This window comes from Cotesia glomerata, linkage group LG1 (assembly GCF_020080835.1).
Source record: "Cotesia glomerata isolate CgM1 linkage group LG1, MPM_Cglom_v2.3, whole genome shotgun sequence".
Classification (NCBI taxonomy): Eukaryota; Metazoa; Arthropoda; class Insecta; order Hymenoptera; family Braconidae; genus Cotesia; species Cotesia glomerata.
In genome coordinates, this window is record NC_058158.1 from 373492 (window position 1) to 398372 (window position 24881).

The following is a 24881-nucleotide window of genomic DNA, read 5'->3' on the forward strand; positions in this document are numbered from 1 at the left end:
CTTTTCTTCTCATACTCTTCCTCAACTTGTTCATAATATAATGTAATATTAAGAGTAACGATATTTATTGTTCTCGCTTTTAATTCAACTTCCACCGTCTTTAATAAGTACATCATTATAATTGCAATTTTATTTTAAACAAACAATAAGTGCTTACATTTTATTTTTAGGTAAAATTCATAAAAATCAATCTTTTGCATTGGTTTTCATGTTGGAATTTTGTCGTAATTTTTCTTAACTAGTCGAGTAAAGCTTAAAAATAACGTTAGTTAAAAAATTTATGTATGTATAACGTGGGATGTTGCCGCGATTGTGTCTACAATTCTTGACGGATCTAGATGAAATTTTTCACACATATTCTTTGGATAATAACCTTGAATGATTTTGAAGATGAGCGAAATCCATCGATAAATTTAGAAGTGACAGCTCTTCAAAATTATCAAAATAGTGAAAATCACGTTTTCGGTGACTTCATTGATGTATAAATTTTGATTGAAAAGAGATGGCTAATTTTTTATGAATTCATGTGAAAGTTCATAAAATTACCTTTAATTTGACGTTTATAACATTGACATTTTGACTATTTTTAGTTATTTTATCAAAGTTAAGAGATCTATTGAACCATTTTCAGGCAATGTGTAGTGCAACCGACTTATCAATGTTACTAATGAAATAAGCTTGCATGAGACTTACAATAAGCGAAATCTTTTGATTAGTTCAGAAATAGTAGCTCTTCAAAATGATCAAAATAATAAAAATTACGTTTTCGGTGACTTCATTTATGTATAACTTTTAATAGCAAAAAGATAGCTGATTTTTGAAAAATTCATGTGAAAGCTCACAAAATTACTTCTAATTTGACGTGTATAACGTTAACTTTTTGACAATTATTAGTTATTTTATCGAAGTTAAGAGCTCAATTTGAACTATTTTCAGGCAATGTGTATTACGACCTACTTATCTATGTTAAAATAAATTTCATTCCATGTCTTTTTTTAAATTAAAATACTTTCCATATCTTAATAAATTTTTTCAGTGCAAATTTTTTTCTTAAAAAAAAATTAAGCCATAAAACAAATATAAATAAATAAGCATTAAATGTTTATGTAGAATAATAATCCGTAGATTTAACGACATCGTCATAAAGTTAATATCTAGCATGTACATGATACCGGAAAGATATCAATGTTTAACAGCTTTTCACCTTTACTTTTTGTAGTCAGCATGTGATATTAAACAGAAAAAGAAAAAGAAAAAGAAACTATTGATTGTGAGCAGTTGTAGACTTTGAAGTTTGCCTAGTAATAGCAGAAAGCTCTTGACACTTTGACAATTCAAAAAAACTCACCGGTAATAAATGTTTCACCAGTGAAAATTCCTTTTCTGGAATGAAACTACCCAAAATACACAGGAGAAACTAACGAATATAACTAGCAGTAGTTCTATTGTATTTTGTAGCACACCCTCTTTCTCCTTTCGAATTTCTAGGGTGTACAGTGAAGTGGCTAGAGTGTTGGATCAGCTATCCGCAAAAGCACCCCTGGCTGGTTGGTTACTGTTGCTGGTATTGTAGAGCTTTCTCTATCGTTTGGGATTCCCCGTAGCTGGTTTGGAACGTTTTCCCGGGTGAACAGGCTGCGCGGCCATTATTTTCCGAGTGAGGTATGAGCTTTGACACTACGGCAATTCGTTTCCGTCCTACCGAATATTTCGTACGCTCTCTCGCCTTTAAAAGGAAAAAATCAAAGTTACAATTAATCTTACTTTTTTGTAAATAAAATACTGCTACGTAATTCCCGACTTGCTTTGCTATTTTTTCTTACAATCTTCCAACTGATAATAATTATAACAAATTAGCTAACGTACTGGCAGGTTAACTTTATTTTATCAATTTATAACTTGTATAATTTTATTTCCTAACGAAACTAAATTTATTTAACACGACAACCCTCGTAAAGAGAAAGAGAGTGAGGAGTTTGTCACGAAATGTGGTTTCTCTACCGACGTACTAGTAATTGCACTAGTGTGTTACTGTTATCGCTATAACAAATTACCTTCTCGACAAATATAAACAGAGTTGCCTTGACCAGTTTCCCTTTATCAGGTGCAAAAAAAAAATAAAATTATTTATTTGATAAGGTAATTTAAGGTTTCCGCAATTAGTTTCCGGAGTAACCTATTGCAGTGTAAATTTCAGAACCTTTGAGAATTTTTTTAATATAATTGCGAGCTTATAAAAAAATATTTGAATTTTAATTTAAAAAAAATTTAATTTAATCCTCATTAAAGTTCGAACAAAGTTAGTTAATGGATTGAATAATTTATTTTTCAGACAAACAACAGGTGCCGACTTTGTGTGAGCTCTCGGCGAGATGTGTCGCGTCGCACATACCCTTCGAGCTGGTGGAGCACGTTTACCCTCCAGTTCCCGAGCAGCTTCAGCTTCGAATAGCCTTCTGGAGTTTTCCGGACAACGAGGAAGACATCAGGCTTTACTCTTGCCTGGCTAACGGTAGCGCGGATGAATTTCAACGAGGCGAACATTTATTCCGTTCAAAAAGTGTCAAAGATCCCCTACAGATAGGTAATTAAAAAAAAAAAAAAAAATAGTGTGTGTACTTATTTACACGCGTCAGAAGTTATACTTCTTTGGCATGTAATAAAAAAAATTTTAAAGAAAAACAAATGCAAAAATAATCGAAGAAAAATGTTAAAAACAATCAATAAGGTTTTATTATAGTAAATATTTAGCTATACCGTATAAATATAAAATCATCAATTATCATATGAATTTAATTCAAGATTTTTCTGAATCAACTAATTTTGGAGTTGCAAAATATCAATAGTTTACAATCGATAATTATAAAATACTTTAATTATTTATTTAAAATATGTTTCTTATAAAATAGTTCATTATTTATTATTTAACCTAGTGAGAATATCTTTTTAATTAATGTTTATTCAAAAATAATATTAATTACATGAATTAAAAGACAAGTATTGTATTAGTACGAAACTAGATTTTGTTTCCAATAAAATTCCGAAAAATTATTAAAATGGTCTATAATATAAATTTTAAAAAATATGGATAGAATTACTAGATTCGACACAAAAACCAAATGATTAAGTCTGTATTGAAAAATTATGAACTCAATAAAAAGATACCTAAATATAATAGGTACTACAATGTTTATATTTTAATTAATGAAATTATTATTATTTTTGAAAAAATATTAATTAAAAAAAAAAAAATTATTACCAAGTTAAACAAAAACTAAAATATTTAATTGATCACTTTTTAAAATTAATTATTAATATGAATAATATATTTCATATTAAATGGTATTTTTATCGAATTTGAAAATAACAACGTTTCGTTGGATACTTTGCTACTAGTCTGTATACGAGTTAAGTTAGTCATTAAAAAAAAAAATATACTTTTAATTTTATTCTGTGGCCAACTTTAACCTGTTACTTTTGTGTTACACGGCTGCCCAATTTTAAAACACAGTAACTCCAAAATTTGTATACCTGATTTTTTTTAGTATTGCTGCATTTTTTATGACTTTTAGACCTTAATTTCAAGTATTTTTTCTTAAAAATATTTATATTCAAGTATTCTCTATTCATAAATCAAATTTTTTATCAATTTGGCGCGCAAACTTTTTTTTAATAAAAGAAATTTTAAAAAATCTTAAAATTGTTAGTTACTGTGTTTTGAAATTAGGCAGCCGTACAGTGATGCGCGCTTATCTTAAAATTTCACTCACTTCAATAATTATCAAACTCTCTTCAAAGAGAACAATTGTTAATTAAATGTCATTTCAGGGTTCCACCTAAGTGCCACCGTAAATACGCAAGTATGTACAGGGTCAATAAACAACAAGGAGCCCTTCAAAGTATCTGTAACATTCGACCGCCGAAGGATAACATCCTGCAACTGTACTTGTACTTCCGCCGCTTACTGGTGTTCTCACGTAGTAGCAGTTTGTCTCCACAGAATCCACTTACCAACTCAAGTATGTCTCCGTGCTCCGGTAAGCGAGTCACTGTCGCGGTTGCACCGCGAGCAGCTCCAGAAGTTCGCCCAATATCTGATAAGCGAGCTTCCGCAGCAGATTTTACCAACCGCCCAAAGGCTGTTGGACGAATTGCTGTCGACCCAGCCGAGCGCGATAAACAGCTACTGCGGGGCCCCAGATCCAACCGCTGGGGCTTCCGCCCACGACCAGACCTCCTGGTACTTGGATGAGAAGACGCTCCACGGGAATATTAAAAAAATTCTGATAAAATTTTGCGTTCCCTCGCCCATTGTCTTCAGTGACGTCAATTACTTGAGCACGACAGCGCCACCAGCCGCGACAGAATGGTCCTCGTTGCTGAGACCTCTGAGAGGCCGGGAGCCCGAGGGTATTTATATTTATTTATTTATTAGTAATATATGCCAAGGCACAGGCCAAATGGCAAGGTATTTAATACAATATTATTTGTAAGGACTGTATTATAAAATATAAATAATATAATATAGTAACTATAATACAAAGATTCAATGTAAATTTTTACAAGTTATAACATCATAGAATGGTATAGTGTGGCGCAAAAGATGATATAATGTGGTATAGAGTGGCGCAAAAAAACCGTTTTAAGAGCTCTCTCCAAAGGACAGCTTAAAAAAAAATTTTTAAGAGGTTGCTCCAAATTTTTTTAAATTTCAAAAATCGTCAAAAATCGAATTTTTTTTTTTTAATTTTTTTTTTCTCGTTATGTCATAATTTTATCGACCAAAAAAAAAAGGTTTTTCTAAAAGTTTCAGTTCAAAATATGAATTTCAAAAGGTCGCTCATAATTTTTTTTTAATTTATTAGTGACTATGTAATTGGATTAGCATTTTTGACTCTAAAATTTAAAAAAATTATGAATGACCTTTCAAAATTTTAATTTTCAACTGAAACTTTCAGGAACTTATTTTTTGGTCTACAAAATTATGACGTAACGAGAAAAAAAATTAAAAAAAAAAATTTCGATTTTTGAAATTTAAAAAAAACCAAAAACAAATTTTTTCACTCGAGACAAAAAAAAAGTCGGTTTTTTTTCCGCCACCCTAATTATTAATTTTACAATTTTTACAAGTCAGTAGAGATTAGATAATCATAAATTTTCTTAAATATTTCCAAGGTATGTGGAACTTGCTCTCGATAGTCCGGGAGATGTTCAAGCGCACAGACCGGAACGCGATCCCCCTACTGGAGATCATCACCGAGGAGTGTATGGCGTGCGAGCAGTTCCTCGTCTGGTGGTTCAACACCAAGATCGCCCTGCTAAATGGAACCGGCCACGGAGGCGGCAAGCACGGCAGCATGAACAACAACGCCCACGCGTCCCAGCACGCCTGTTCCTCTCTCTGCGACGAGATAGTCCTTTTGTGGCGGCTGGCGGCGTTGAACCCAGGTCTGTCTCCCTCCGAGCGCGAGATGCTCCACGGACAGTTCACAGCCTGGCACATGAAAGTCATCGACAAGGTGACCAAGAGCCGGGGGACTGTTTCTCATAATACCCAGAACCGTAATCACGGTGGCAGCCAGAAGGACTCTCTAAAAACCGACATCGAGGTCTTCACCGGATTCAAGCCGGCTCTCGAGGCCTGCTATCTCGATTGGGACGAGTACACTCTGCCGGGAATCACTTACACCGCTGGCAGCAATCCAATGTACCACTGTCCCTTCACTTGCTTCCGCCACGCCGGGGACACCCGAACTGAAGTTAATCAAGTTAACTCGAGCGCCGCGGTATTGAATTGCCAACCACCGAACTCTCACCACCACAGCAGGCGACCCCACTGCATGGGTCTAGTTGATTTCAGCTACATAGACCGCAAGCGACTTAACTCCCGAGATTTTCCCGGCTTCTGTTCCAGGAACAATCCCGGGAACAACGCCGCGAATGACGGGAACAGAAGCAGCGTGAGTTCCGAGGGATTCTGCGAGAACGACGGTGATATGTCGAACTTGCCGGCGTTTCCGCTGCCGTCCCAGGTGGACTTGGTGCGTCGGGAGTACGGCGAGCTGAACAATTGCGGCGGAGACACTGACTCGCAGGAGGGCGGAGGCAGCGAGTCCTCCTCCAACAGCAACGTCAGCTTGAAGAATGCTCAAGGCTCGGACAAGCACCGGTCAAACGCCTCCTCCGAGACACACAGTGACAGCAGCGACAGTTGCATTAATAAAGTCACCATAGATCCATCCAAGTGTCGCATCGCCCCGATAGCAGAGTACAGAGATCCTCAGCAAGCGAGCACCTCCACGGCTTCCACCAGCAAAGCCGTACCAGTTGGTTGTGGTGGTAACAAACGAGACACCAATGAGTGTAGTCTAGCTAAGGACCCTTTGAGAAGACCCTCCAAGGATGAGAGCTCGTCGTCCAGCAGCGACAGCCCCTCCGGGGACGAGTACAATTTTTATTATTACGACACTAAAGCCATGGCCAGTATGACCGCCACGGAGATTAAGGACTTGAAGAATGACAGCCACGGAGCCAGCGCCAGTGCCGTTCTCGGGAATCTAAAGAAAACCGAGGACCCTTGGGACATTTTGTTCGCACGAGCTGAGGGCCTCTACGCTCACGGGCACACACGCGAGGCTTGTATTCTCAGTGTTAAATTAGCGGAAGAATTGCTGTCGCATCCGCCGGATTTGATGATTGAAGTCCCGCCGGTGGTTTTAAAAGGCAAGCGGAAAAAACAGCCGGTTAATCCGGCGTCTCATCAGCTTACTTGTTTGGCCTCAGCGACTCTGGCTAAGTGCGCGTTTTTGTGCACAGTTTTAATGGAAAATTTCGAGCACCACAATCTGGCATTCAGAGTCGGTCTATTTGGGCTAGAAATGGCGCGACCTCCGGCGAGTACTAAGCCCCTGGAAGTTAAATTAGCACACCAAGAGAGCGAGCTCGTGGGACTGCTGAAGAGGATTCCACTGGGGCCGGCTGAATTAACAATGCTGCGTCAGCGCGCTGAGCAACTTCGTGATGGTATTTTGAGGTCACGTGGCCACGCGTTGTTGCCGATAATGCTGGCGAGTTTGATATTTGACGCGCTCAACACTTCGTTGAAAATGAAAGGCGAGTGGTCGACGCTGACCAACGAGGAGGACGAGAATCTCGGGTTCGACGCGGCTGTAGCTGCTCTGGGGCTCAAAGCTAATGTCAGCGAGGCTGATCATCCGCTTTTGTGCGAAGGCACTCGACGACAGAGAGGAGATCTCGCGATAACGCTGCTTTTGCACTACAAAGACGAGCCGGTTAAGGTCGCTAAGATAATGGACAAGCTTCTAGATCGGGAGATTCATCAGCTGATTAAGACGCCAATTGTCAGCAGCTATTACAGCTCGAACCCGCCGACCAAGAGCCAGCTGGCGAACTTCCGGCGGACTAAAATGTGCTCGTCGCCTTTGACGGGGACGGATGTCAGCGGCAGTGGCGACGGAATCGCCGGAACTAGCAGTCGACCTCACAGCAGCACCAGCGCTGAGCTCGAAGCTGGCATGAGTGCTCTCACGGTCCAGCCTCAGGCTTCCCAGCCTCCGGTTTCCACCAGGACCAAGGAAACGAGGTTAGGCAGGCAAGAGAAGAATCTAATTATTTATTATTGTTCTTTACATTTATTAGATTTAATTTAATTGTTGGTATTCCTTTTAGGTACAAGTGCAAGAAGGTCTACCCGTCGATCCCGAACCAGCCCTCGGAAGCCGGAGCTCACTTTATGTGCGAGTTGGCCAAGACAGTTCTGCTAAAAGCTGGGGGCACCAGCTCGACCTCGCTGTTCACCCAGGCGTCGACTAATCAAAACCACCATGGTCCTCATCGTGCGCTACACATGTGTGCCTTTCAAATTGGACTCTATGCACTTGGACTTCACAACTGCGTCAGTCCTAATTGGCTCAGTCGGACCTACTCGAGCCACGTATCATGGATCACCGGTCAGGCCATGGAAATCGGCGCTCCGGCAATTTGGTTCCTGATCGACAGCTGGGAAGGCCATCTCACGCCTCCCGAGGCTGTTAGCATTGCAGACAAATCTTCACGTGGTAGCGATCCTAATATGGTTCGTGCTGCTGCTGAGTTGGCTTTGTCTTGCTTGCCTCACGCTCACGCCCTCAATCCCAATGAGATTCAGCGAGCCATTTTACAGGTAGATAGATTGGTTAAAAATTTTATTTTACTCTGGAATTTGAGCTCCCTCAGAGCCAGCAGTATTTAAAATATATTGGCTTACATTTGTATGTGATATAACTCAGTATAAAATTAATTAATTAATACAATTTTAATTTTAATGAAATACAGATAAATTATTTAATAACAAAGAAATAATTCAATTAATAATTACCAGTAACCTTGCAGTCACTATGTGACTGCCGTGACTTGTGAATTATAAAAAATTAAAATTTTGCTTTATTAAAAAGTGAATTTTGTTAAATTACACTGTACTTTTTTAACTATTGATGTTTTTAAAGATATAAGCTCATCTCGATGTTACACTCATCAAGAGCTTTCATTTGAGTACCCACATGCATTTTTGACATATTTTTTATATATACATATATGTAATATATATAAATATATATTTTAAAGATATAAGCTCATCTCGATGTTACACTCATCAAGAGCTTTCATTTGAGTACCCACATGCATTTTTGACATATTTTTTATATATACATATATGTAATATATATAAATATATGAAATATATTAAAAATTGATGTGGGTACTCAAATGAAAGGTCTCAATGAGTGTATCATCGGGATGAGCTTATATCTTTAAAAATGTCAATAGTTCACAAGATACAAGGTCATTTCTTAATTATGTATCTAGAGTTTATCATATAAATACACTGGCCACAAAAATTTAAAGATATAACCTCATCCTGATGTTACACTCATCAAGACCTTTCATTTGAGTACCCACATGCATTTTTGATATATTTTTCATATATACATATATATATAATATATATAAATATATGAAAAATTGATGTGGGTACTCAAATGAAAGATCTCGATTAGTGTAACATCGAAATGAGCTTATATCTTTAAAAACTTCAATAGTTCACAAGATACTAGGTAATTTCTCAATTATGTATCTAGAGTTTATCATATAAATACACTGGCCACGAAATTTTGCTTATTCTCTTAATAATATAAATTACTAACTTTTATATTCTATAGTGATAATTTTATAATAATTTATTTTTAATTAAAATTTCAGTGCAAAGAACAAAGCGATCTTATGCTTGAAAAAGCGTGTATCATGGTGGAGAACACAGCAAAAGGCGGCGGAGTCTATCCAGAAGTACTCTTCCAAGTCGCGAAATACTGGTACGAGCTGTATCTCCGTCACACACCCGGTGGCGAGCAGCAAGATGATATTCCGCACGACCACCTCCAACTGGACCCGAACGGCGCTCTGATAGTAGAACCAGGACAAGGTCATCTGGACCTGAACATCGGACAAATGATGCCAGGACCAACGCAGACGGTGGTGGTGACGAGTACTCAGCCGCCACCGCAACCTTATCCTCCTCACCCGACGATGACGACTCTGGTGCCGGGTGTCGGGTTGCCCTACACCGTAGGACCCTACAGCTTCGTGCATCCTCACCACCCGATCCCGGCGTTCGGCGGACAGATGCCTCCGCACCGCGTGGCGCTGCCTCCTACGCCTCCGCACATGCAGATGTACCACGCGGCGATGCCTCCGCACCAGGTGCACCCTCAGCACCAGCGACACCCGCCGCCGGTGACCCAGCCGCCGCCTGTCCAGCAGTACTACCCTCAGCCGACGGTGACGACGGTTAACGTCCATCCGCTGCCTGGCGGCCACCACATGTTCGGAATGCAGCAGCCGATGCCGGTGAATGTCCCCCAGGAAGTCCCTGGCTCGATCCCCGGTCACAATGGCATGCAAGGACCGGCTATGGTCCAAGCCCAGCCGATTATTTCGACTGTTCGACCCCAACCGCAAGTACATCGACAGAGCCAGGCCTTCAGTCCTCAGCAGTTGCGTCCACTTGTTGCTGCCTATCGGGTCGGTATGCTTGCATTGGAAACTCTCGCCCGCAGGGTACATGACGACAGACCGCAAGCCAAGTACGCGAGGAATCCGCCCTACGGCGAGGATGTTAAATGGTTACTCAGAATTTCAAAGCGCCTCGGCACTCAGTGCTTTAACCAGCTCTGCATGTGCACTGTCAACAGCATCGTCAGTCCATTTGTACTTCATGATGTTGCTCTTGAGGCTGCTACTTTCCACTCGAGAAGCAATCCTACTATGTTTTTGCAGCATTTGAGGTCAGCGCTATTAGCACCTATCGTTCACAAGTGTCAGCAAATGTAAGATATTATTATTATTTTTATTACTAGCAATATTGCAGTCACTATGTGACTTGTAAACTATAAATAAGCATTATAAAATAATGACTTTAGTTAAATTGCACTGTATATTCTTAACTCTTGACATTTTTCAAGATATAAGCTCATCCTGATGTTACACTCATCAAGACCTTTCATTTGAGTACCCACATGCATTTTTGATATATTTTTCATATATACATATATCTATAATATATATATAAATATATAAAATATATGAAAAATTGATGTGGGTACTCAAATGAAAGGTCTCGATAAGTGTAACACCGGAATGAGCTTATATCTTCAAATATATCATTAGTTGACAAGATAGCGAAGTCAGTTCTTAAATATTGACCTTTTTTAAAATATAAGCTCATCTCGATGTTACGCTCATCAAGAGCTTTCATTTGAGTACCCACATGTATTTTTGATATATTTTTCATATATTTGTATATATAATATATATATATAAATATATAAAATATATGAAAAATTGATGTGGGTACTAAAATGAAAGGTCTCGATGAGTATAACATCTAGATGAGCTTATATCTTTAAAAATGTCAATATTCTACAAGATACAAGGTCATTATCCGTGAGATTGATATGAAACCTTGAAAAGGCACAAATTCAAGTTAAAACTTTTGTAATAAAATTAAATTTCACTAAAAAAATCGATTTAATCATATGATTATCCTGGAAACAAAATTTTTCTTATTCACTTAATAATTTAGATTATTATTTTTTTTAATCTTGAAATTTTATTATAGATAATAAAATAATTTTATAACTTTTGCTATGAATAATTTACATAAAATTTCATTTTATAACTATTGCATAATTTATATAAAAAAATAAGGTCAAGATTTGATAAGAAGAAAAACAAGCAATAGAAAATTTTACTTTTTAAAATACAAGTCAATAACTGGGTCAACAAAAGAAAAAATAATTAGATTAATTTATAGAAAGTTTAAATACATATATTATTTATTTAAGACTAATAAATAACAAATAATTGCAGGTACATTCAATGTATGCATCATAAATTGTATCACTTAATGTCAGGGGAGTATGAAGAATTTGCGAGCATAGTTTGCGCAGCGCGAGCTGCTTTCCATATTACACCGGAAGGTCACACGCAGTTTAAGGAGTGGCTCCAGTCTATGAAAAGGTCAGCGATTATTTTTCCTCATAGGAATTCTAGCGTACACACTTTAATCACTTAATCAATGTCTCTGTTTCTCGTGTTATAGATCTCCGGCTTGCAATAAAGAATTATGGGCTCAGATAAATGCCGCTCTGCAAAGTAATAATAAATGACACAGAGCGGAGCCAGGCGTGACGTGGCTCACATCTCACCTTCATGCTCCTCCCACACCTCCGGCCCAGCAGATTCACCCTCAACAACAACATCAACATCAACAACAGCAGCAGCAACCAGCCAGGACAGCTCTTGTACTTCAACATCAGCAGCAACAACATCAACAGCATCACCGGCATCCTCCGGAGAACCTCACCTACGTCAGAGGATTGGCCACTATAAACGAACTCGCGTGGGATAAAATAGCGATTCCTTGCATGTTCGACAGGTCACCGCAGTATCACCAGCACCGAACGATTCATTACGCAACTGGCCCGCCACTTTCTCTAATTCACAGAGACTCTATTGCGAGGCCTCGTAACATCCCTGACGCTAGGCTAGGACAACGTAGTTGATTATAATAAATTTTAATCGGTCTCATTTTCCGCGGGCTTGTTTATTTCTTAAGTATTAAATTTTTTTATAAATCACGAGATATTTAATTATTTTTTTGCGTCAAATTAATTTTAATAAATTAGATGAAATTATTTTTACAAAATTATTTTGGTAATTGTTGATATAAATAAATATTTTTTCAAATTTATTTTTAAGAACGATCGAAGATGCCCGCTTTTATAAAAAAAAATTTTATTGACTTGGCATAATTATTTTGTTTGCAATTGAGTGTGTGGTATTTTTTTTTTTTACGGTAAATATCTACAATCATGCATCCACCACTCGGTAATTTAAAAAGTGCGTGTTACTACACGGAAAGAATAAGATGACAGTGGATATCATCCCAGATTATACTAAGTGAAAAAAATTTCAGATAGCTAGTACAAGTCACTGCCGTGACTTGTGAACTATAAATAAATACAATTTTGTGTTATTAAATAATGACTTTTATGAAATTGCACTGTACTTTTTTAACTATTGTCGTTTTTAAAGATATAAGCTCATCCCGATGTTACATTCATCAAGAGCTTTCATTTGAGTACCCACATGCATTTTCATATATTTTTCATATATACATATATATATAATATATATAAATATATGAAAAAATGATGTGGGTACTCTAATGAAAGGTCTTGATGAGTGTAACATCGGGATGAGCTTATATCTTTAAAAATGTCAATAGTTCACAAAATACAAGTTCATTTCTTGATTATTGACATTTTTTAAGATATAAGCTCATCCTGATGTGACACTCATCAAGAGCTTTCATTTGAATACCCACATGCATTTATATATATTTTTCATATATACATATATATAATATATATAAATATATGAAAAATTGATGTGGGTACTTAAATGAAAGGTCTCGATGAGTGTAACATCGGGATGAGCTTATATCTTTAAAAATGTCAATATTTCACAAGATACAAGGTCATTTCTTAATTGGCCACAAAATTTTGCTTATTCTCTTGATAATATCGATTACAATGAGTATAATCCAGATATCACTCAGTATAATCTGGGATGATACCTAGTGTCATCTTGTTCTTTCCGAGAGTAATTAATGATTTTTTTCAATAAATAACACTTACCCAATATTTGATGGTAGATAAATAATTTACAAATAATCATTAAAAAATAAAAAAAAAATAATAAAATCAAAAGCCAAGGCTAACCGATCGTCATTTAGATGAATTATTAATTGATTGATTAATTCAATTATTTAATCCCATGACTATGTCATTAGTGTCAATTAGGTAGTAAATTTTATTTCGTCACTAGATAGATTGAATTTCATTGTCTTATTAATATAAATATTTTTTTATATTTCAATTAATCGATTTAAGCTGTCATAAACGATGACGATAAACTAAAAAGGGAAATATGAAAAAATATATTTATAGTGACGATACGGTAATTAAATAAATAAATATTTATACACAACCATACTATTTATTTAAATAAAAAAATTCAGTATGGAAATATTTACTTAACATCGAAATTATTTTATATTCAATTTTTTTTATAATTATATATTTAATAAAAAAATCTAGCATAATTAAATAATTTTCTTAATATTTTTTTTTTATGATCAAAATTATTTAAAAAAATTTATAAAATGCATACTTATATATTTAAAAAAAATGCGTTTAAAAAAAAAAAAATTGTCAGATTTGACAATCCGTAATTGAATGATCTCTGTAATTTAATTTAATTATAATTATTTGAATTAATAAAATAAATAAAATTAAACGTTGACATATCACCTAAAAAATTTTGCGACACCTGCCTCTTATTATTATTCGCTTACACATTTATTAATTATAATAATTGTCATTGTAATAATTTATCATAAATCCCAGAAGATAAATCAAATTAAACTAAGAGTTTAAATAATAATAGTAATTGTAAATTGATTATTACTGGATGGGTAAATCAATTCCATTGTCACTGCGTTCGCGATTGTTTTTCTTAAAGCAATTTAAAAATTTTTGAATAATAAATTTGTTTTTTAAAAAATAAATAATAAGCCGCTAAATAATAAATAAAAAATAAAAATTAATAAATAATATTTATTGTTATTGTTTTTCTAGTAACACTGAACAGTGCCTCGTCAAAATCAATGTGAAAAATCTCAGTCTGCAAGTTAATAACTACTAACCAGCGATGTTGATATCGTATAATTAATATTTAAGATTAATAATTAATATTAATAAGAGATATAAACATTGCTCTGTCTTGTAATCGTATATTCTCCAGTGTTAAATAATTCCATTGTTAATATAGTTATTTATCATAATTATTATTACCGTAACAATAACAATTACAACTATAATTATTGTCATATTAATATTATTATAAAAATAAAAAATCGATCGAAAAATCCAGTGTCGACGGGGAAAAATTTAATAATTAAAAAACTAGTAATTTATAATTAATAATTAAGATTTAAAAAAAAAAATAATTGTTTAAATCTGCAAGGCTAGATCCTTTTGTTTAAAAGACAAGGATTTGTCTCTGTTGGTGATATGTCACAGGATAAAATAATTTAGTTTAAAAAATTTGCGACAAATGAGGCTGGCTGGATCCGCGATCGCTTAAATATTTATTTGTCATCATAAAATTGCTCAATTGTAATAACTAATTAAATGACTTTGCACACTTTGTTTGTCTCGGTACGGAAAAAAACAAGATGACACTGGATATCATCTCAGATTATAATGATTATAATCTCAGATTATACTAATTATAATCCAGATAATAATGAGTATAATCCAGATGAGCTTATATCTTTAAAAATGTCAATAATTAAGAAATGACCTTGTATTTTGTGAACTATTGACATTTATAAAAATATAAGCTCATCCCGATGATACACTCATCAAGAGCTTTCATTTGAGTACCCACATGCATTTTCATATATTTTTTATATATACATATATATATATAATATATATAAATATATGAAAAAATGATGTGGGTACTCTAATGAAAGGTCTCGATAAGTGTAACATCGGGATGAGCTTATATTTTTATAAATGTCAATAGTTCACAAAATACAAGGTCATTTCTTAATTATTGACATTTTTAAAGATATAAGCTCATCCCGATGATACACTCATCAAGAGCTTTCATTTGAGTACCCACATGCATTTTCATATATTTTTCATATATACATATATATAATATATATAAATATATGAAAAATTGATGTGGGTACTCAAATGAAAGGTCTCGATGAGTGCAATGTCGGGGTGAGCTTATATCTTTAAAAATGTCAATAGTTCACAAGATACAAGGTTATTTCTTAATTATGTATCTAGAAATACATTTCTAGATACATAATTTTGCTTATTATCTTAATAATATAGATTACAATTATAATCCAGATATCACTTAGTATAATCTGGGATTATATCCAGTGTAATCTTGTTTTTTCCGTGTGGTGAATAGAATCCGTTTAAAAAAAAAAAATTAATATTATTGTAAAGATAATTAAATTTTAAAAATAGTTGTGATGGCGAGATTGCCGCCTGCTGTTTGTTTGCATCCGGGTTAGATTTAAATTTTTAGAATACCTCGACTAGTGTAGAATTAGTCAAAAAAAAAAAAAAAAAATAGATATTAACAGTAATAATTAATAAAAAAATTTTATGTATCCCCATTATATGATAATCTATGAAATTGTCATTAGTCGAATAGGTGTTTAGCCTAATTAGTGTGTGTAGGAAATGAAAAATGAAAAAATGAAAAAAAAAAATTAATTAATAAGTTTTAAAAAAAATGTGGTAGTAAAGTGCTAGCTGTTCATCAAATTTTTCTGCAAAAAAATTAATCATTCTCTTAAAAAAAATTTTTCTTTTTTTTTTTTTTTTTTCGATAGCTAATGTACTCGCGTTTCTACGAATAATTAAATTGTCCAGCAAAAGCTCATTACTAATTCAGTATATCTTTTTGCAATCTAATAAAACTAATCTAAATCCTGCCCGAGTTAGTCAGTAACGTGAGAAAGAATAAGTTTAAAAAATTTTAAAAATAAAATGAAAAAATCTAAGCAAGAGATTTAACGGAGATTGATAAATCTATTTTTACACTTGGTCAAGAATTAAATAAAAAAAAAAAAAAAAAAAAAACTGGTAAAAAAAAATTAAAACCAGAAAAGTCTATAGTAAATGATTTAGAGATTTATCTAGAGGTAATATTAAAAATTATAAGTAATTATTAATAGGGGTAGAAACGCGAGTTTTAATAAATTATTTTACAATAGATTAAAAAAAAAATTCAGGTTTTATTTTTATTTAAAAAAAAAAAGTAATGTTTAAAAAAAATTAAGAGTAATAAATAAAGAAAATATCTATTCCTTGATAAAAATTATATTGTGAGTAAATACGTCATATTTATTTTATACAGTGATATATATATACATACACAACATATTATATATATATTTACTAAGCAACTTTAAACATTTTCTACTTAACGATTAAGTACGTATAGAAATTATAAAACTATTATTATATATATTATACATTATAAATATATATATAAAAAGATAATAAAAAAAATATAACAGACATTACGTATTAATAAATATCTGGTGAAATTTACTTGGACGTTTAATAAATTACACCGAAATAATTAAAGTGAATTAAAAAAAGTAAACTTTAATTAAGTGAATTAGCTTATAAAATTAACGCTTATTTTTCCGATGAATTTATTATTACGACAATTAAAAATTTAAGTAATTAATGGATATAAATTAATCTCGGCTGTCTGCAGCGCTCACAATTAATCGTTTAATTTTGAATTATATAAATGTACACACTTGTTTAATTTAAACGCTTATTATTTACAGAACCGAGAGCAGAAATTAATTAGCTGGTTAAATAATAGCTGTTTTGGTGTTTGCTATTTTATTTGATTTTTATCGCTAAGGTATGTGTGGTTTTCACATATAAGATTTAAATAAATAAATAAATAAAAATATATAAATAAATATAAATATATATATTATATTATAATGAAGATAATTATATACATACATATAACAAATTATATTGTATTAAATATTATAAATCGATGTCATAATAAATATGATACTCGTCATATATTTGCATATCATCATTTATTCATCCTGCTTCTTTATTTATTTATTTTTTTTTTAGTAAGTTTATTATATATTTACAATTCTTCTCTTGGTAAATATTTTATTTATTCGAAAAAATATTTTAGTATTAAAATATACAATAGTTAATTATTTTTTTATTTAAAAAAATTTTTTTTTAAATCTAAATTATTTAAAATTGTAAACTTTCAAATAAAAATTTTTATTCTGAAAAAATTTTAGTTATTCTTACTGTAATTTTTTTTTAATAATTAAAAAAATTCAACAAATTTTTTTTTTATTTCTCTAAAATTATTTTAATTAAATTAATACGAAATTTTTTCAAAATAATTAGTTTTATTTTTTGTAAAACTACAAAAAAATTTCCATTAGATTTTAATGTAAAAAAATATATTTTTATAAAAATGTTTCTTTAATAATTTATTTAAAAAAAATTTTTTTTAATCTAAATTAATTATTCAATTATTTAAAATTGTAAAATTTTAAATAAAAATTATTATTCTGTAAAAATTTTAATTATTCTTTCCGTAATTTTTTTTTAATAATTAAAAAAATTCAGCAAAAATTTTTTTTATTTTTCTCAAATTATTCAAATTAAATTAATACTAAATTTTTTCAAAATAATTAGTTTTATTTTTTGTAAAAGTACAAAAAATTTTAATCTAAAAAAAGGTGAAATAAATTTTTATAAAAATGTTTCTTCAATAATTTATTTAAAAAAAGTCCAAATTTAATATTACTATCTTTAAAAATAAATTTTATTGTTCAAAAAAATTATTGTAAGGTAAAATATGGCCTTGGATGTAAGTGGAGAGAGCCAGCAGTCGTGGCCGAGTGGTTAAGGCGTCTGACTAGAATACAGTTATCACAGTTCTAGTTATCAGATTCCCTCTGGGAGCGTAGGTTCGAGTCCTACCGACTGCGATAATTTTTTTTTTATTATTTATTATCCTGTACTTATAAATTTTAAATAATAAATAAAATTAAATAATCACAACCATTAAAATATTTTTTAATATTAAATTTGTCTTAAAATTATAAATTAAAATTTACAAATTATTATTTTATATCGCTAATTTTCACATCAGAACATTTGTAATCACATAAAAAATTATAAATAAATATATTAAGCCATAAAAAATTTTTTTTATGGTCAATTTGATCTAAGCTTAATAAAATCTCTTTTTAAATAAATTTATTATCAAAATATCTTGAAAATTGACATAAAAATTAATATCAACTACTAGGACATTTGATAAAAAATTAACCATCTTATCTCAGCGCAAACACCGATGAATTTCTCTCGATTGCCGATGAGATAATTACAAATGACGTTATTTACGTAATCGCGTGGAAATTTTTAATGCCGATAACATATGAAGGTGTGTATTTTTATCAGCTTGAAAAGTACTGACCAATTAATTTTCATAACTTTTTTATCAATAATTTTTAACATATTATCGGTCGTTTAAATGAACATTCATTTATAAAAAAATGTAATTTTTTTGTTTAATATGAATTAATCACGCAGAAATCATTTATTTATCGTGATAATAATAATATTTCATTGTCAAGTGTCTTTAATTCTTTTATTATTTATTGCAACGTTTTATTAAATTTAAAAGTTACTCACGAATAATTATAATTAATTCTAGCGTAAATAAGATATATTATCGTGTAAAGAAAATTTTTGCCGACTTATGAACTTGGCTTTCGAATGCAATGACTTGATGAATTTGCAGAGTCTTATATCTAAATTTTTTTATACTTTTTTGTAGATAATTAAATTCTCTATAAAAAAAAAAGCTCGTTATCAATTTTATTGTATCTTTCATCTTTAAGCCGCAATCTTAATTTTTTATTATTAAAATGCAGTCTAATTATTTATGCCTATATTGCGGATTGCTAAAATAATAATTATTTTTTTTTAATTTAATATGATCTGGACATTAATATGTCGGTCAGATTATCACGTACTTAAACTACTATTATCTAATTCAGGATAATAATAATTACCTCACTGATAGAAAGATTTGTTTATAGTTAAAAATATTTGTTAATATTTAACAAATCATTTATTAGAGACGACTTTTTAGTCCTTAACAAATATTTCTTAGTATTTAAAAAGATTTATTAATATTTAATAAATAAAATATAATATTTAAAAAATGGTCTCTAATAAATGATTTGTTAACTATTAACAAATATTTTTAATACAAATAAATTCTATCAGTGTTTTATTAAAAAAATTTAATTATTTAAGATATTTTGTCGGAGGATCAAAAATCATAGAACCGTTAATTAGCTTATTATTTTTTTATAAATAGTCGATAAATTTATTTTTTATAATTACTATATACCAATTCAACTTGTTTTATGCTGATGATTTAGTTGTCTATTTAACATGTAAACCTTGTGATATAGAAAGCTCTGTAAGAATTCCGAATGAGGAAATTGCTATAATTCTGAAGTGGTGTATTATAAACGGTCTTAAATTAAATCCTAACAAAACAAAGGCAGTGATTTAAGGATCAGCACAAAAATTGGCTGATGTTCAATGTGAAGTGATTCCAAATATAGATAGATAGATAGATACATTATTTATTTGACCATGAGATCGTAATCCCTTGTGGCCATACATAAGAGAAAATTACATTTTTTACAGTGTAAACTCTATATAACGACAAACTCCTTAAATTAAAGCGTCAAAATCACTTGCACGCAGAAAAAAATTTTGTTAAAATAACCTAAGACATGTTCTGGTAACAAATGCATTTGTTAACATAGGGATAACAAATTATTCGCTGGGTGCGTGACCCCACCGCCACCTGACGATACAACTTACGGTGGCTTTTTTAAGAAAATTTACATGTATTAGATGCCAAATAGTTATTTAAACAATTAAATAAACTTGAAAAAAATTTGTTTTCTATGTAAAATGTGACATATTACACAGAATGTAGATTAAATTAATAGTATATTACACACCTAGGGAAGTAAAGTAAGAAATGTCTCAGATCACATGTAATTGTTGGCCGAGGCGAAGCCGAGGTCAACAAACATGTGATCTGAGGCTTTCTTATTTACTTCCCGAGGAGTGTAATATACTATTTTTGTCCGACGAAGGCGGAAAGCGGCAACTTAGTTTAGCGCAGCGGGACGAAAGTTGCCACTTTCCGCCCGGAGGGCAAAAAAATTTTTTTCTGCCCTCCAGGCGGAAAGTGGCAACTTTCGGCCCGCTGCGCTAAACGAAATTGCCGCTTTCCGCCTCTGTCGGACAGAAAAATAGTATACAAACCTATGGCAGGAAAATAATAAATATCTCAGACCACATATATGTCGACCTCGGCTTCGCCTCGGGCAACATATATGTGTTCTGAGACATTTCTCATTTTCTTGCCACAGGTGTGTAATATACTATTTCTGCCCTCCAGGCGGAAAGTGGCAACTTTCGGCCCGCTGCGCTAAACGAAATTGCCGCTTTCCGCCTCTGTCGGACAGAAAAATAGTATACAAACCTATGGCAGGAAAATAATAAATATCTCAGACCACATATATGTCGACCTCGGCTTCGCCTCGGGCAACATATATGTGTTCTGAGACATTTCTCATTTTCTTGCCACAGGTGTGTAATATACTATTCTTGGGTCAGTTGAAAATAGTAAGGAAAATAAACACAATAACTAAAACAAATCTCAAGTGAATTAGGTTAATCAGTGTTAAAATCTGTCAAGGTGTTTATTGTTAAATTAATATTAAATGAAAAATCAGTATTAATATTAAATATATAACAATCTGAAATTATATAAAAAATAACGAATAGCTCTATTTAACATAACTATATATTTACGAATGTATCTTAAATTTTTATATTCTTTATTTAATTTTGCAATCTATTACCCATAATATTATTTTTCAACCACAAACTTTAATAAAGGGTAAAAATTTAATCCTGGCTGAACATATGAGAGATGTTGAGCAGCAGCTATCCATTTTTTTCGCTGATTTAATTTCCAATTGGCAACCGGAAACTTATAAAATTTACAATCACTATTTCTACTAGTATTTTTACAATTAACTACACAACAATTTTGATGACCCATTTTATTTTATTTATTTAAATAAACTAACACACGTGTTATTTTCATAGCTTTTAGTAATAAAGAGCCACCCTTAGTTCTGTATTGTCCCGCAGCGGGCGCTGACATCAGTTTTGTGTCCCCCACTATGCCTTACGCACCCAGCGAATATGTTAAAATAACAAAATTTAGGTTATAGCAAGTTATTGATATGTTATAACAACAAAACAATTTAGTTACTATAGCAAAATCTTTAAGTAGATTCGACAAAATAATTTAGTTGGTATAACAAATTTTTTTTGTTGAAACAGCAAAATTATTCTATTAAAATAACAAATAAATTTACATTAAATGTTACATTAAATTTTATAAGAATCCATAATTTAAAAATATGCTATAATCAGTGATATTTGATTTGGAAAATATTTTAGCAACAAATTAGTTTTGTTATTGCAGGACAACAAATTGATTTGGTGATTTAACAGACTGGTTTGTTAGTACAACTTGAAACATTTTGTGAATGCGACTAATGAATTTGTTACTATAACAACACTCATTTGTTACCAGAACATATTTTTCAGTTATCCCGTCTTTTGTTATTTCAACAAAATCATTTTTATGCGTGTGTCTTTGGTTGGTTTAGCTTGTCTTCCATACAATGATACACTCTATATAGATAGATAGATAGATAGAAAAATTTATTTGATCCTAGAGTTCTAAGCTCCTTCAGGACCATCAACAATACATAAATTTTATCATTTACATGTATACATTTGATACAGTGTTTTTAATACAATTTAAATATTTGATATTAAATTATTAAAAGTAAGAACATATTAATTCTTAAAATAATAACATATTAACAGAGAAATAATAACATTAACATTTATTGTAAGAAGAAGTCATAGCAAGCCTGTTGAAATTGTTCGAAATTGTCAATTAATGTAATTTCGGCCGGTAACGAGTTCCAAACTTTTATACCATGAATTAGGAAAGAGTTTTCATAAATTGCACAATTACTTCTTGGCAGACGTAGATAATCATTCCTGACGTCACCTCTCCTTAGCACAATCGGCAGAAATTCTAAATTCGATTTAAATAATTGACAGTAATTTAACTTAATTTCTTTGTAAAATAAACAAGCTATGAAATAATCTCTTCTAACATCAAGTTTTAACCAGCCTAATTTTTTATAATACGGAGTAGTGTGCTCAAATCTCGAAATTTTAAAAATATATCTTATACATGAGTTTATTTTACGCTGCAATCTATGCTGTAATTTGCCTGAGATAGCATTATACTCACTCTCAATAACGACAAAAATTAAGTGGCATCATGCATTCCGAACTTTCTAAGAAATTCAGCTAAATTATTAGATAAATATCTCCTTTATGACCAAGATCCCTCAATATCGCAAGATTTGAAAAAAATATCGACGTTCTAATTAACAAATTGTCTAACTCCATTTTAGACAATCTTCCATTTGTTCGAAGAAACAATTTGTGAAAATTTTATTATCACTTAAAAAAACCATTTAATATCTGTAGGAAGTTATGAATAGGATTAATAATAAATAAAGTGAAAAACAATATCATTATCCACATAGAGTGATTCAAATAGAATCTTTATTTAAAAAGGAACTTGACATGTCGAGTTTAGTCGCAGACTGACTATAATGTTAAAAACTATTTTATTGTGAGGTCTAACCCTCTGTATTGTCCTTAGTAAAACACATGTTTTTCTTCTTAACTAAGACCGTAATATTTGGTTGTACTGTACAGTGTAAAATAGAGAGAGTCCTTTGTACAACTCAAGTACCTAAGGTCATAAAATCGAGCCTATACAGGCTTTTTTATTCTAGCTGCACAAATGTGCCTTAAATGTGTTTTTTACATTTAAAAACTAATAAAAGAAAATACGTTATTTTTCTAAAATTAATATTTCTAAGAACTAAATATCTAAAATATAAAACGAAAAGTTTGTAACTGGAATTTATTTTTGCTCAAAAATCCCAACAATATCTAATAGAGGTATAATATTTTGGTTTGGATCATTCAAATAATTTATAATTGGACTATTGCTAAATTAAAATTTTAAAAAGTTACCCTCTACAAAATAAGGAGTTAGACCAATTGCTAATTAGACCATCGATATGTAAAAAAATACAACAAAATTATTGGAGCAGCAAAAGACGTCAGACAAAAATAACAGAATATACGCAATAGGGCTGTTAATAAATAAATAAATAAAATTGCTTTCTATGCACATAACTACAATAAAAATACGGTCTAAAGTAAACTTTTTTTTTTGTTCTAATTTTAATTTTTCTTCTCTTTATTTAACGTCAACTCTCTATAACGTCATAAAATTCACGGTCCCTTCAGTGTCGTTATATAGAGTTTACACTGTAGTTGTAAATGATACTATAGTTGACTATTGTAAATCAGTAAAATATCTAGGAGTCATACTTCAAGATACTCTAACTTGGTCCTTACAAATTACTAAGGTTTGCAAAAGTAGCATGAGAGTACTTGCACAGTTAAAGATGAATGGAGATGTTTTCTCATTGCCTGTTAGGAAACGATTGGTCACTATTCTAATTTATCCTATTTTTGATTATTGCGCGGCTATTTATACTGATATTACAGGTCAACAACAGATTAGACTTTAGAGAAAATTAAATGCTTGTGTACGATACATTTTTAAAATATCAAAGTATCAACATGTAACTCAATATTATACTGAGCTTCGTTGGCTGACACTTAGTTCTAGGCGTAAATTTTTCTTATCGAGTCTTATTTATAAAGCATTGTATCTTAATCAAAAGCCTCTAATTAGGCGAGACTTAGAAATTCTTGAGCCTCGCCTACGCTGAGGAGATATTCGTCAATACTATCTTGAGTTACCGGTTTATCATTCAGCGAAATATGAAAAATCATTCTTGATATCTGCGATTAAAATCTAGAATCAATTACCAGCTGATTCTACGACGTTACCAACGTTTATGGAGTTTCGAATTGCTTGTTATAAATATTTTTTACAATCTGATAGATCATAATATGTATTCATTGTATTAGAATTTAGTGATGATTGAGTGATTGAGTGATTGAGTGACTGAGTGTTTAACACACTACTTTTTATATTAAATTAAGATTTTTTTTTTTGTATCAATTTTGGATGGCCGCAAAGAGTTTCGACTTCATGGCCAATTAAATAAATAAATAATAATAATAATAATTTTTTCCGCACCCTTCACAAAGTTTTTAAGCCAAAAAATTAACTCGTTAATTTTTCTTTCTTGAATTTTTGAATCAAATAAAATTTTTTTAAACCAAAAAAATGAATATCAGTTTTATTAAATACAAATAAATTATTTTAAATATTAAGAAATATTTGTTGAATACCAAAAAATGGTCTCTAATAAATGATTTGTTAACTAAGTATTAACAAATATTTTTAATACAAATAAATTCTATCAGTGCTATGAATAAATCACAACACAAGACCGATTGGTT

The 24881-nt window shown here is 31.6% G+C and overlaps 1 protein-coding gene and 1 non-coding gene across 2 annotated transcripts in view; both read left to right on the plus strand.

Annotated features, from left to right (window-relative positions):
* LOC123265760 (zinc finger SWIM domain-containing protein 8 homolog) overlaps positions 1-12146 on the plus strand; it is a gene marked incomplete at its 5' end in the record, with an annotated part of 35651 nt that extends 23505 nt beyond the window's left edge. Inside the window, 7 exons of the mRNA XM_044729647.1 lie at positions 2333-2584; positions 3829-4410; positions 5176-7603; positions 7690-8182; positions 9256-10379; positions 11422-11571; positions 11654-12146. Of these exons, the coding sequence (XP_044585582.1) occupies positions 2333-2584; positions 3829-4410; positions 5176-7603; positions 7690-8182; positions 9256-10379; positions 11422-11571; positions 11654-11720 (5096 nt within the window). The remainder of the gene's footprint in view (positions 1-2332; positions 2585-3828; positions 4411-5175; positions 7604-7689; positions 8183-9255; positions 10380-11421; positions 11572-11653) is intronic.
* A 5961-nt stretch (positions 12147-18107) lies between these two features.
* Trnas-aga lies at positions 18108-18211 on the plus strand. Its single transcript has 2 exons — positions 18108-18144; positions 18167-18211. It is a non-coding gene; the product is annotated as a tRNA-Ser (tRNA).
* Positions 18212-24881: the final 6670 nt, after the last annotated feature.